The sequence below is a fragment of the Moschus berezovskii genome, chromosome 23 (genome assembly GCF_049115385.1).
Source record: "Moschus berezovskii isolate FMDL1 chromosome 23, NW_MosBer_1.0, whole genome shotgun sequence".
Classification (NCBI taxonomy): Eukaryota; Metazoa; Chordata; class Mammalia; order Artiodactyla; family Moschidae; genus Moschus; species Moschus berezovskii.
This window is the reverse complement of record NC_142482.1, coordinates 41,335,958-41,348,404: the sequence shown is the minus strand read 5'-3', so window position 1 is coordinate 41,348,404 and position 12,447 is coordinate 41,335,958. Positions and strand designations below refer to the sequence as shown.

The window sequence follows — 12,447 nt, the reverse complement described above, 5'->3', positions numbered from 1 at the left end:
CAGACACCAAGTAAATGCGCTGAATTGATGACCATTTGGGGAATGACTTAGGCTTCCTGAGCAAATTCTAATCCTCACCATTCTCCTGAATCGGGCACACCCCTTGTAAGTTCCACTGAGGCCGCTCTTCCAAGGTTTGGAGCTGGCTGCCTGATGACTCCTGGGCTGTTCCTACAGCTGCTTTCTCCTTCACAAGCTCCTTTTGTTCATGACCACGGGCTGGGACCTGGCAAAAATTAAGGACAATTGGGAACCAAATATCAGAGAAGACACTGCAAGGCCTTCTCAGGATCAATGGATAGGAAAAGATGGATCAAGAAACTGGCAAAGAGAAAAGGTAGAGAGATTAAAGAGTCTATTACAGATCAAGTCAGGTATAAAGAAATCCATCTTTTCCTCCTCTTCCTCTTACTGCACTGAAACCCCATGCTTCACCATACAAGCACAAATCCTTGTTCTCCCTCCTTCCCACCTGATCTCTTGGTTCATCCAGCTCTCTCTCCAAATCCTCCAGCACAATTACCGCCTCTTCTCCGCTCACTGGGCGGTGCTCTCTCACCCAGGCCTGGAGCTCCTCAGGCAGGATGGTTAGGAACTGCTCCAGCACCAGCAGCTCCAGGATCTGCTCTTTGGTGTGCATCTCTGGTCTCAGCCACTGATGGCAGAGCTCCTGGAGTCTTCGAAGAGCTTCTCGGGGCCCTGGTGTCTCCTGGTAGCAGAATTGTCTGAAGCGTCTACGAAAGATCTCTCTGGTATGAGGGTTATCTCTTGACAGGCCAGATTCTTGGACCATTCTTGTGTGGTCCCCCTTTTCCTCTTTTACTTTCACTGCTAGAAGTCCCTTGTGCATCTCTGGAGTCTGAAGGGCCAAGGCTGTGGCTATTCAGAAAAAGAATCTAATCTTGATAATTCCCTCTTGATCTTTTCTTCTGGAAATCCCAAAATCTAAAACATAATTTGCAGGGAAAAATATGAAGAAAATCCTTTTTGCTGGTAGGCACTGGAAGTATTTATACCCAAATCAGTAACTCTAATGAAGAACATGAATGCATGATTAATAATAATAATGATTATGCAAATACTGGTGAAGGTAATATAGGAAGGAAAACAAAACCAAAACAATGCCCCCTCCCTGAGTTTTACTGAAGGGACTGTTTGATCATCCTGAATGAATCAGCTCAAATAAATCCGTTTGAATATACTGGGTTTCCATTTGAATGGCAAGATATTAGACTCAGGCAGTTTTTAGTTGAATGGAGGTAAACAAACACTTTGGTTCCAAGATGTCACAGAAGACACTAAGAATCAAGGAGAAAAAGGAAAGAAAAAGGAGGAGGGAGGGAAAGTAAAGAAGATAAATAAATAGAATGAGGAACAACAACAACAAAAAATGTGCCTGGGGAAAAGAAGCTGAATCCCTTGAAGCAGGTTAGGTCTGAAGGAAAGAGATGTCTGCTTGGAGCAGGGAAACCTGGAATCGAGACTGATCCCCAGGTACCCCCTCCACAGTCTTGGGCTTCACCTATTGCGCTTTAGTCTACTTAATCTGTAACATAGGAATCCAAAAGCCAACCTTGTCTACCTTTCTAGGTTGATACAGAAATTAAATAAGAGCACAGATAAAGAGCACAAAGAAGCAGGCAGTTTGGTAAACTCTAAAGCTGAAACTGCAATACTTTGGCCACCTCATGCGACGAGTTGACTCACTGGAAAAGACTCTGATGCTGGGAAAGGTTGGGGGCGGGAGGAGAAGGGGACGACAGAGAATGAGATGGCTGGATGGCATCACCGACTCAATGGACATGAGTTTGAGTGAACTCTGGGAGTTGGTGGTGGACAGGGAGGCCTGGCGTGCTGTGATTCATGGGGTCGCGGAGAGTCGGACACGACTGAGCGACTGAACTGAACTGAAAGTATTATAAATTACCACAACTGTGGGGCCTCTCTCGTGGTTCAGTGGCAAAGAATTTGCCTGCCAGTGCAGGGGACATAGTTTCAATCCCGGTCCAGAAAGATCCCACATTTTGTGGAGCAACTAAGCCCATGGGCCACAACTACTGAGCCTGTGCTCTAAAGCCCACGAGCAACAACTATGGAGCCCAAGCGCCACAACTACTGAAGCCCGTTTCTCTGCAAAAAAGAGAAACTATAGAACTGAGAAGCTTGAGCGCCACAGCTACAGACCAGCCCCCTCACTCACTGCTAGAGAAAGCCTGCATGCAGCAGTGAAGACCCAGAGCAGCCATAAATAAATAATCTTTTATAAAAGATTAATCACCACTATTACTATTTTTCTTATAAAATTTATTGAAAGATTAAATGAATATCCTAGTGATCTAAACACAATGACAAAAGAATCAGAAAGTAGTCAACTGGAGTGATCTTGGCTCATAGATAGTAAATGAAGGAAATGTTAGTTTTAATATTTTTAAAATACAGAATTTTAGCTCTTTCTTGCCTTTTAATTTCTTGGAAACTGTTTCTCTTTGAAGCTCCTCAAGGATGGCGAGTGGGCAACTGTATGTAAAATAAGTGCTAATAAAGAGACAAATGTCAGAATTTCCAGTGGTGATCCAGTGACTAAGACTCCACACTCCCAATGCACAGGGCCTGGGTTTGATTCCTAGTTGGAAAACTAGATTCCACATGACACATCTAAAGATCCTGCATGCTGCAACAAAGGTCAAAGATCATGTGTGCTGAAACTAAGACCTGGAACAGGGAAATAAATATAAATACTTTTTTAAAAAAGAGACAAATGTCTATGACCACTTAACCTTATGAACAATCTTAATCAGGACACTAATTAAGGCAATTTTCTGAAAGAAAAATAATTATGTGACCTAGTGATTTCTAAGCACCAATGCTTGATTTCCAAGCATTTTTGGGCACAGGCTTTCAAACTTTTTTGACCAGGGCCTTTAATAAGAAATATTTTATATTGTGACCCAGAACACATATACATGTGCATATAAGTATATGCTTGTGCATGTGTGATATACACAAACACAAAAATGGAAATAATTGGGTTTTTGTTTTTTTACAAAATACCGTGTATACTTACCTTTTGTGATATATACTCTTATTTTTTTTTTAAATTTTCACACAAATATTTATAGCAGCTTTATTCATAATTGCCAAAACTTGGAAGCAACCAAAACATTCCTCAACAGGGATAAACAGGGATAAACGGATAAACAAACTGTGGTACATCCATACAACGGAATATTATTCAGTGATAAAAGGCAATGAGCTATCATGCACATTAAGACATGGAGGAAATTTAAATGCATTATTAAGTGAAATATGCCAATCTGAAAAAGCTACATGCTGTATGATTCCCATGATAAAAACATTTTGGCAAAGGCAAAACTATGGAGATGTTAAAAAGGTCAGGGGTTGCTAGGGGTTCAGGGGTGGGAGGAAGGGATGACTAGGTGGAGAACAGGATAATTTTAGGAGTGAAACTGTTCTGATATTGTAATGGTGGATACCTGTTGCATCATTAAACATTTCTCAAACCCACAGAATGTACAACACAAAGAGTGAGCCTAGATGCAAACTACAGTTAAAAATGTATCAATTATCAATACTGGCTCATCAACTGCACCAGATATATCAAGATAATGCAAGATGTTAATAACAGGGCAACAGTATGTGATGGGATATATAGAAACTCTCTGTACTTTCCACTCAACTTTTCAGTAAATCTAAAACTTCCCTTAAAAAACCAAAGGAAAGCATAAAAGTGTAGGACAGAGAAGAGTTAAGATACTTTCCAAGTGCTGGACTTTTATTTGGAGTGGCTATGAGTGGGTGGTTGTTGTTTAGTTGCTAAGTCATTTTTGACTCTTTTGCAACCCCCATGGACTGCAGCCCATCAGGCTCCTCTGTCCATGGGATTACCTAGGCACGAATACTGGAGTGGGTTGCCATTCCCTTCTCCAGGGTATACTCTTATTTTTAAAATTCTATTTTGAAAAAGGAAAAAACAAAAAACCCTGGTCATAACCCACTATATAGATTACACAACCCACATAAGGATCATGACCTATAGTTTTTAAAATATTTTTGTTCTAATTTTAAGTAAAATTACTGTAATTCACTGTAGAAATAACCCTACATCATTCATAAATATTGGCAGGCATCACAAAATTTTAAAAACTAAGGATAGATTATTTGTTAGTGAATATTGATCATACTACAACTAAAAGAAAAGTTAAATTTATATTGCCATTATTGGTTATAGTCATCAAAGAAAAAAAAGCACATTGGTATGAGACAGCATTCTTCTGGGTAACCTGTGAACCTGTGCAGGTAACATTATTCCTGCACAAATTTCTAACATCTTTGGCTTGCTTGACTTCTATAGACCACCTCAGGAAGAGTGGAGACAGTTTCTACTCAAAAGATAGGATCCCTGAGTTCATGTTTTCCCCCAACTCACCACCACTCTGACCACCACATTATCTTTTTCTGTTGAACTTTTCATACACCAATTCATTCATTTATCAAATATTTACTCAGAGCCTACAATATTCCAGGTACTCTTCTGGGCTACAAATAAAAATAGTTTTCATCTCAAGGAATTTACAGTCATATAATAATAATTGACATTTACAGTGCTTTTATTGTACTAGGCACCATTTTAGATGCTTTATATGTATTAACTCAATTAATCCACAAAGCAACCACGAGTAAGGTACTATTATTAACCCCATGTTGCAGATGAGAAAACTGAGGCATAAAGAGTCTATGTCATTCACCCAGAGCATCACAAGCAGTTAGTGGTGAGGCTGCAATTCAAACCCAGAAAACCTACCTTTAGAATTCATATTCTCAACCACTATACCACTCTCTCTCCTCTATGTAGGGGGAAGAAGGGGACAGGAGGACGAAAGGGGGTCAAAGGGGCCAGACGATAACTAAATGTATGTCAAGTAGTGATAAATCCTATGCAGAACAATAAGTGTAAAGGATATAGTAAGAGGGAAGAAAAGTTTCTATTTTATGTGGGTTAGTCATGGAAGGCCTTGTTGATAAACTATTATTTGAGCAGAGACCTGAAGGAAGTGAGGAGCAAAACATGGGACTATGTGGAGAAAGACTGTTGCATGCACGGGACCATTGAGTTCTTGGAGGCAAGAGCATGTATGCATTTTTCAAGGAACAGTAACCAATGTGGCTAGAATAGAGAAGGCAAACAAGACAGGAACAGGAAATGAAGGCAGGTTAGGAACAGATCATGAGAAGCCATTATAAGGGTTCTGCCTTGTACTCTAAAAGACAAGGAAAGCTACTGGAAGTTTCAAGCAAGAGGGGTGATAAAATTTTACTCAGTTTTAATATAAAAATATAACTGACTACTGCTACAAAAGACTATGGGGAAAAGCAGAAGCAGGAAGAGAAGCTAAAGTAATAATCTAGGGGCGAGATGATGGTAGCATGAACCAGGTCTGCTGAGCTTGTTCTAGGGTGAGAAAGTTTGGGGTATAAATTACTCAATTAACCAAGAATAGGTTCAAAGGAATAAACAACCACTTTCTTAGTCAACCTTTCAGGCCCCTGAAAAATATCTTTTTTCTATTTGCTACCTATGCATCTTGGTTTCAAGTCAAAGTTTTTCTGTTCACAGACAGCGCAACTGAAGCTTTGAGCTCTGCCAATAGAAAACCATTTCTGATATGCGCGGGTGCTAAGTCGCTTCAGTGTGTCTGACTCTTTGCGACCCTATGGATTGCAGCCTGCCAGGTTCCTCTGTCCATGGGGTTCTCCAGGAAAGACTGCTGGAGTGGGTTGCCATGCCCTCCTCCAGGTCATCTCAACCCAGGGATCCAACCCGCGTCTCTAATGTCTCCTGCACTGGCAAGCAGGGTCTTTACCACTAGCGCCACCTGGTGCTATTCTGGTACTGCTGCTGCTGCTGCTGCTAAGTCACTTCAGTCGTGTCCGACTCTGTGTGACCCCATAGACGGAAGTCCACCAGGCTCCCCTGTCCCTGGGATTCTCCAGGCAAGAACACTGGAGTGGGTTGCCATTTTCTTCTCCAATGTGTGAAAGTGAAAAGTGAAAGTGAAGTCGCTCAGTCGTGTCCGACCCTTAGCGACCCCACGGACTGCAGCCCACCAGGCTCCTCCATCCATGGGATTTTCCAGGCAATAGTACTGGAGTGGCTTGCCATTGCCTTCTCCAGCTATTCTGGTACATGGTGTTTCAAATCTTGACTCAGATTCACTAAGATCAATTTCCCTCTTTGTCATCTTTTCTACTGATCAAAGCGCAACACCAGCGAGTGGGTGGGAAAACAGGTGTACACACACAAATGAAATGGCTGTTTCATCAGGTTTGCAGACGGTACACGTCCTCAAGTATATTCCTCTCTCTAAACTTAAATCCTAACTAGAAGTTCAGGATTACTAAGGTGCAAAAGGGATCGGACCATATTCAGATAAGGGAACTCACTTCCCTTACAATAAAGTTAATACAGAAAAAAAAAGAGCTGAATCAGCACGGCAAAGGGTTTAAGAAAATGGACTCAGAAGTCAGACTCCCTGGATCTGAATCCTGACTACACCCCATTACCAGCTGTAGAACCCCGGGCAAGTTACTCAACTTCATTTTCTTCCTGAACCTCAAAAAAAAAAAGGTCGGGGGACGGGGAAGTAACATACTACTAGTGTCTACCTCATAAAGTTATGAAAAGTAACTAAGTTAATATCGGGAAGGTGCTTTGAACAGTGCTGGCGGACACGTAAGTGCTATTTAAATATTCGTGTTTTGTTTTGTTTTCTTAAATCAACAGCTGGCAAGAGGCTATACATTCTTGAGTGAATCAGACTAAAAGAGGCTGTGGCAATGTTATACAACAATCATGCTCATTATTTAAGCCCCCAGTAGAGAATGGCAGCCATGGGAAAATACAAACCATTCTGGCTATCGGAACCTAATCTTATCCTAGGATGCGGGGAAAGAGAGTTCCGGTGCGAGGACACCGGTGCTAGGACCGAGTGTTTGAAGGGCTCAGGAACAGACGAAGGGGATGGGGGTGGGGACACGGACGCTGACTTTCAACTAACAAGGCCCTTCCAGGTTCCGGGGCAGCCTCCTCTGCCCCTCATCTTTCTGGCCAAGCCCTGGCCAAGAAGACCCGCTGCCTCCTCCCCACACCCAGTCCAGAGTCACAGCGTACAGTACGGACTTTTCAAAGGCCCTGCGGTAGCCCGACTCCGAAGCTCACCGGGCAGCCGTGGCACCACCTCTGAATCCTTGACAACCGCAGCCTGGATAGTGATAAACTACAAAGGCCGGAAGTGCGTCACACCGCGGCTCTTAGGGTGTGTTCCTTCTAGTAAGCCCGGAGGTTTTCACACCTCTGTGGTCGCTGCTCTGAATCCTCTGCTAGGCGTAGGGAGGCACTGGCTTTCATAGTCTCTTTCAAGGGACTGGGGGTGGGGTAATAGAATAACTGTCCAACATAGTGTTTTCTGTACGCTATCTCATTTACACATACTAACTCAATATTCTGCATAACAGTCCTGTGGGTTCGATATAATTATATCCGTTTAGCAGACAAGAAACCTAAGGCACATTCTGCCTACATTTATCAATTACTATTTCCTGCAAAGAAAGTTCTGTGTGCACCTTATTTTCTAGCACAAGATATTCCAGGCTCATTTTATGCTTTTCCTGCCTTAGACCTGGAATCCGCCATTGCTCCCTGAAGCTGTGGTTCCTTTTAATGTAGAATGATATATAGAAACTAAGATCTGAATTTTGAATAATAAACTCATTGCTACTGGGAGAGATCATTGTTTTTAAGCCCTATCATTAGACTTTTTTTTTTTTTAGTAAGACGTGTGCGTGCTAAGTCGCGTCACTAGTGTCCAACTCTTTTGCGACCCTATGGACTATAGCCTGCCAGGCTCCTCTGTCCATTCTCCAGGCAAAAATACTGGAGTAGGTTGCCCGGCCCTCCTCCGGGGAATCTTCCTGTGCTAGGGATTTAACCCGCGTCACTTACATCTCCTGCGTTGGCGGGTGGATTTTTTTACCACTACCGCCACCTGGAAAGTCATCATTAGACCTTAGGGTTGGAATAAATATACATATGATAAGTACTTTATAAAATATTTCCAATTCAAATACAACTTCACTGATTTCTTTTTCCTTTTCACCATTGCACATTTGATCCGTGTAGTCACTCAATTTGCTCTTACAATATATATATATTTTTTTTTTAATTTTTTTTATTTCCAAAAAAGAATTCCATTAAAAAAGCACAAATGCAAAGAAATGAACAGAGGAAAATTTATGCGTCGAACCTGGACTGGTCACTTATGATAATATACATGCTACAATTCCATTCTCCCCAATCATTCCACCCTCACCCTCTCCCACAGAGTCCCAAAGACTGTTCTAAATGCCTATGTCTCTTTTGCAGTCTCTTATACAGGGTTCAGGTTACCATTTTTCTAAATTCCATATATATGCGTTAATATACGGCATTGATGTTCTTCTTTCTGGCTTACTTCACTCTGTATAATTGGCTCCAATTTCATCCACCTCATTAAAACTGATTCAAATGCATTCTTTTTGATGGCTGAGAAATACTCCATTGTGTATATGTACCAAAGCTTTCTTATCCATTCATCTGCAGATGGACATCTAGGTTGCTTCCATGTCCTGGCTATTATAAACAGTGCTGCAATGAACATTGGAGTACATGTGTCTCTTTCAATTCTGGTTTCCTCGGTGTGTATGCCCAGGAGTGCGATCGCTGGATCATATGGCAGTTCTATTTCCAGTTTTCTGAGGAATCTCCACACTGTTCTCCATAGTGGCTGTACTAGTTTGCATTCCCACCAACAGTGTAAGAGGGTTCCCTTCTCTCCACACCCTCTCCAGCACTTATTGCATGTAGACTTTTGGATAGCAGCCATTCTGACTGGTGTGAAATGGTATCTCATTGTGGTTTTGATTTGCATTTCTCTGATGATGAGGGATGTTGAGCATTTTTTCATGTGTTTATTAGCCATCTTTATGTCTTCTTTGGAGAAATGTCTGTTTAGTTCTTTGGCCCATTTTTTGATTGGGTCACTTAGTTTTCTGGAATTAAGCTGCAGGAGCTGCTTATATAATTTGGAGATTAATCCTTTATCAGTTGCTTCATTTGCTATTATTTTCTCCCATTCTGAAGGCTGTCTTCTCACCTTGCTTAGAGTTTCCTTTGCTGTGCAGAAGCTTTTGATTTTAATCAGGTCCCATTTGTTTATTTTTGCTTTTATTTCCAATATTCTGGGAGGTGGGTCTTGGAGGATCCTGCTGTGATTTATGTCGGAGAGTGTTTTGCCTACGTTCTCCTCTAGGAGTTTTATAGTTTCTGGTCTTACATTTAAATCTTTAATCCATTTTGAGTTTCCAATTTTCAAAATTAAAATATCAACATCGTTAGCAATAACACATCTACTATGTACAGTTCAAAATTTCTTTGCTTGCTTTATTTGTTCTTGAAACATATATGCAGAGTACATCATGAGGAACGCTGGGCTGGAAGAAGCACAAGCTGGAATCAAGATTGCCGGGAGAAATATCAATAACCTCAGATATGCAAATGACACCACCCTTATGGCAGAAAGTGAAGAGGAACTAAAAAGCCTCTTGATGAAAGTGAAAGAGGAGAGTGCAAAAGTTGGCTTAAAGCTCAACATTCAGAAAACTAAGATCATGGCATTTGGGCCTGTCACTTCATGGGAAATAGATGGGGAAACAGTGGAAACAGTGTCAGACTTTATTTTTTTGGGCTCCAAAATCACTGCGGATGCTGATTGCAGCCATGAAATTAAAAGATGCTTACTCCTTGGAAGGAAAGTTATGACCACCCTAGACCGCATATTAAAAAGCAGTGACATTACTTTGCCAACAAAGGTCCGTCTAGTCGAGGCTATGGTTTTTCCCGTGGTCATGTATGGATGTGAGAGTTGGACTGTGAAGAAAGCTGAGCACCGAAGAATTGATGCTTTTGAACTGTGGTGTTGGAGAAGACTCTTGAGAGTCCCTCGGACTGCAAGGAGATCCAACCAGTCCATTCTAAAGGAGATCAATCCTGGGTGTTCATTGGAAGGACTGATGCTAAAGCTGAAACTCCAATACTTTGACCACCTCATGCAAAGGGTTGACTCATTGGAAAAGACTCTAATGCTGGGAGGGATTGGGGGCAGGAGGAGAAGGGGATGACAGAGGAAGAGATGGCTGGATGGCATCATTGACTGGGTGGACATGAGTTTGAGTGAACTCTGGGAGTTGGTGATGGACAGGGAGGCCTGGCGTGCTGTGATTCATGGGGTCGCAAAGAGTCGGACACGACTGAGCGACTGAACTGAACTGAACTGAACTGAAGGGAGATAGAGTATATATACATAACTTATTTGAATTCTTTTCTCTGTATAGTTATGTTATAAACTTGATATACAGTTAGTCATTTGTTTATGTTTTATTCAGTTTCAAGATTTGCTTTCCTTTCTTCCTTCTCCTTTCTGAATATGCAAAACAGTTCAAAATTAAAATTACATAAAAATATATATTCAGTTTTGTTTCCATCCCTAACTGTTTTATCTCATATATCCTCTTGCCCCATTTTTATTAGTTTTATCCTTTCCTTCTTCCTACTTTCTTCTCTCATCCCGTCCCTTCCTTTCTTGTACAAAAACAAACTTTTACCCCTTTATATCTATAAATAATGTTATATATACTCTTCTGCATGTTACTTTAATAGAATAAGCTGTTGCATGTATATGCTCAGTTGCTTCAGTCATGTCCAGCTCTTTGCGACCCCATGAATTGTAGCCTGCCAGGTTCTTCTGTCCATGGGATTTTCCCAGCAAGAATACTGGAATGGGTTGCCATTTCCTTCTCCAAGAATAAGCTGGAAATCATCCTAAATCTGTTGATGGAAATAGTCTTTTTCTTTTACAGTGACATGGTATTTCATTGCATTGGAGAAGGAAATGGCAACCCACTCCAGTATTCTTGACTGGGAAAATCTCACGGACAGAGGAGCCTGGCGGACTACAGTCTGTGGGGTCGCAAAGAGTCAGACATGACTGAGTGACTAAGCACACACACCACTGTTTTTTTAACCAATCTTTTAGGGATGGGTATTTGGATTCTTTCCAGCATTTTGCTTTAACAAATAATGCTGCAATGAACAATGAAGAGAGAAGGGAGGTGTCTTTGTAAGGGTTGTATCATTTTGCACTTTCAACAGCAATGTGAGATAGTGCCTGCTTTCACGTAACCTCCCTAATTGTATGTTTTCAGGCTTTTGAATATTGCCAATCTGATAGGTCATTAGGTACTGTATGCAGGTCAGGAAGCAACAGTTAGAACTGCACATGGAATAACAGACTGGTTCCAAATCAGGAAAAGAGTACATCAAGGCTGTATATTGTCACCTTGCTTATTTAACTTAAATGCAGAGTACATCATGAGAAATGCTGAGCTGGAGGAAGCACAAGCTGGAATCAATATTGCCAGGAGAAATATCAATAACCTCATATATGCAGATGACACCACCCTTATGGCAGAAAGTGAAGAATAACTAAACAGCCTCTTCTTGATGAAAGTGAAAGAGGAGAGTGAAAAAGTTGGCTTAAAGCTCAGCATTCAGAAAACTAAGATCATGGCATCCAGTCCCATCACTTCCTGACAAATAGATGGGGAAACAGTGGAAACAGTGGCTGACTTTATTTGGGGGGGCTCTAAAATCACTGCAGATGGTGATTGCAGCCATGAAATTAAAAGACACTTTCTCCTTGGAAGGAAAGTTATGACCAACCTAGACAGCATATTAAAAAGCAGAGACATAACTTTGTCCACAAAGGTCCGACTAGTCAAGGCTATGGTTTTTCCAGTAGTCATGTATGGATGTGAGATTTGGACTATAAAGAAAGTTGAGCGCCGAAAAATTGATGTGTTTGAATTGTGGTGTTGGAGAAGACTCTTGAGAGTCCCTTGGGCTGCAAAGAGATCCAACCAGTCCATCCTAAAGGAGATCAGTCCTGGGTGTTCATTGGAAGGACTGATGCTGAAGCTGAAACTCCAATACTTTGGCCACCTGATACAAAGAGCTGACTCATTTGAAAAGACCCTGATGCTGAGAAAGATTGAGGGCAGGAGGAGAAGGGGACGACAGAGGATGAGATGGCTGGATGGCATCACTGACTCAATGGACATGGGTTTGGGTGGACTCTGGCAGTTGGTGATGGACAGGGAGGCCTGGCGTGCTGCAGTTCATGGGGTCGCAAAGAGTCTGACACAACTGAGCGACTGAACTGAACTGAGAGAACTACAAACTAAATACTAAAATCCCTGTTAAAAATGAACTCACAGTGCCAAATGTTGGCGATGATAATGGAACAATGGAAATTTTCATACACTGTTGATAAGAAT

At 41.6% G+C, this 12,447-nt stretch overlaps 1 protein-coding gene across 2 annotated transcripts in view; it reads right to left on the bottom strand.

The window, feature by feature from the left end:
• Positions 1-12,447, bottom strand: part of ZSCAN23 (zinc finger and SCAN domain containing 23) — a 54,869-nt gene that overhangs the window by 16,985 nt on the left and 25,437 nt on the right. The window contains exons 1-3 of one of the 2 annotated variants that reach the window (XM_088831466.1): positions 7,238-7,286; positions 473-945; positions 79-226 (exon numbers count right to left, since the gene is read on the bottom strand). In XM_088831466.1, the coding sequence (XP_088687592.1) occupies positions 79-226; positions 473-850 (526 nt within the window). In that variant the 5' untranslated portion in view covers positions 851-945; positions 7,238-7,286. Of the gene's footprint in view, positions 1-78; positions 227-472; positions 946-7,237; positions 7,287-12,447 lie in introns of those variants that run through there. The other variant, XM_088831467.1, reaches the window with a different exon arrangement.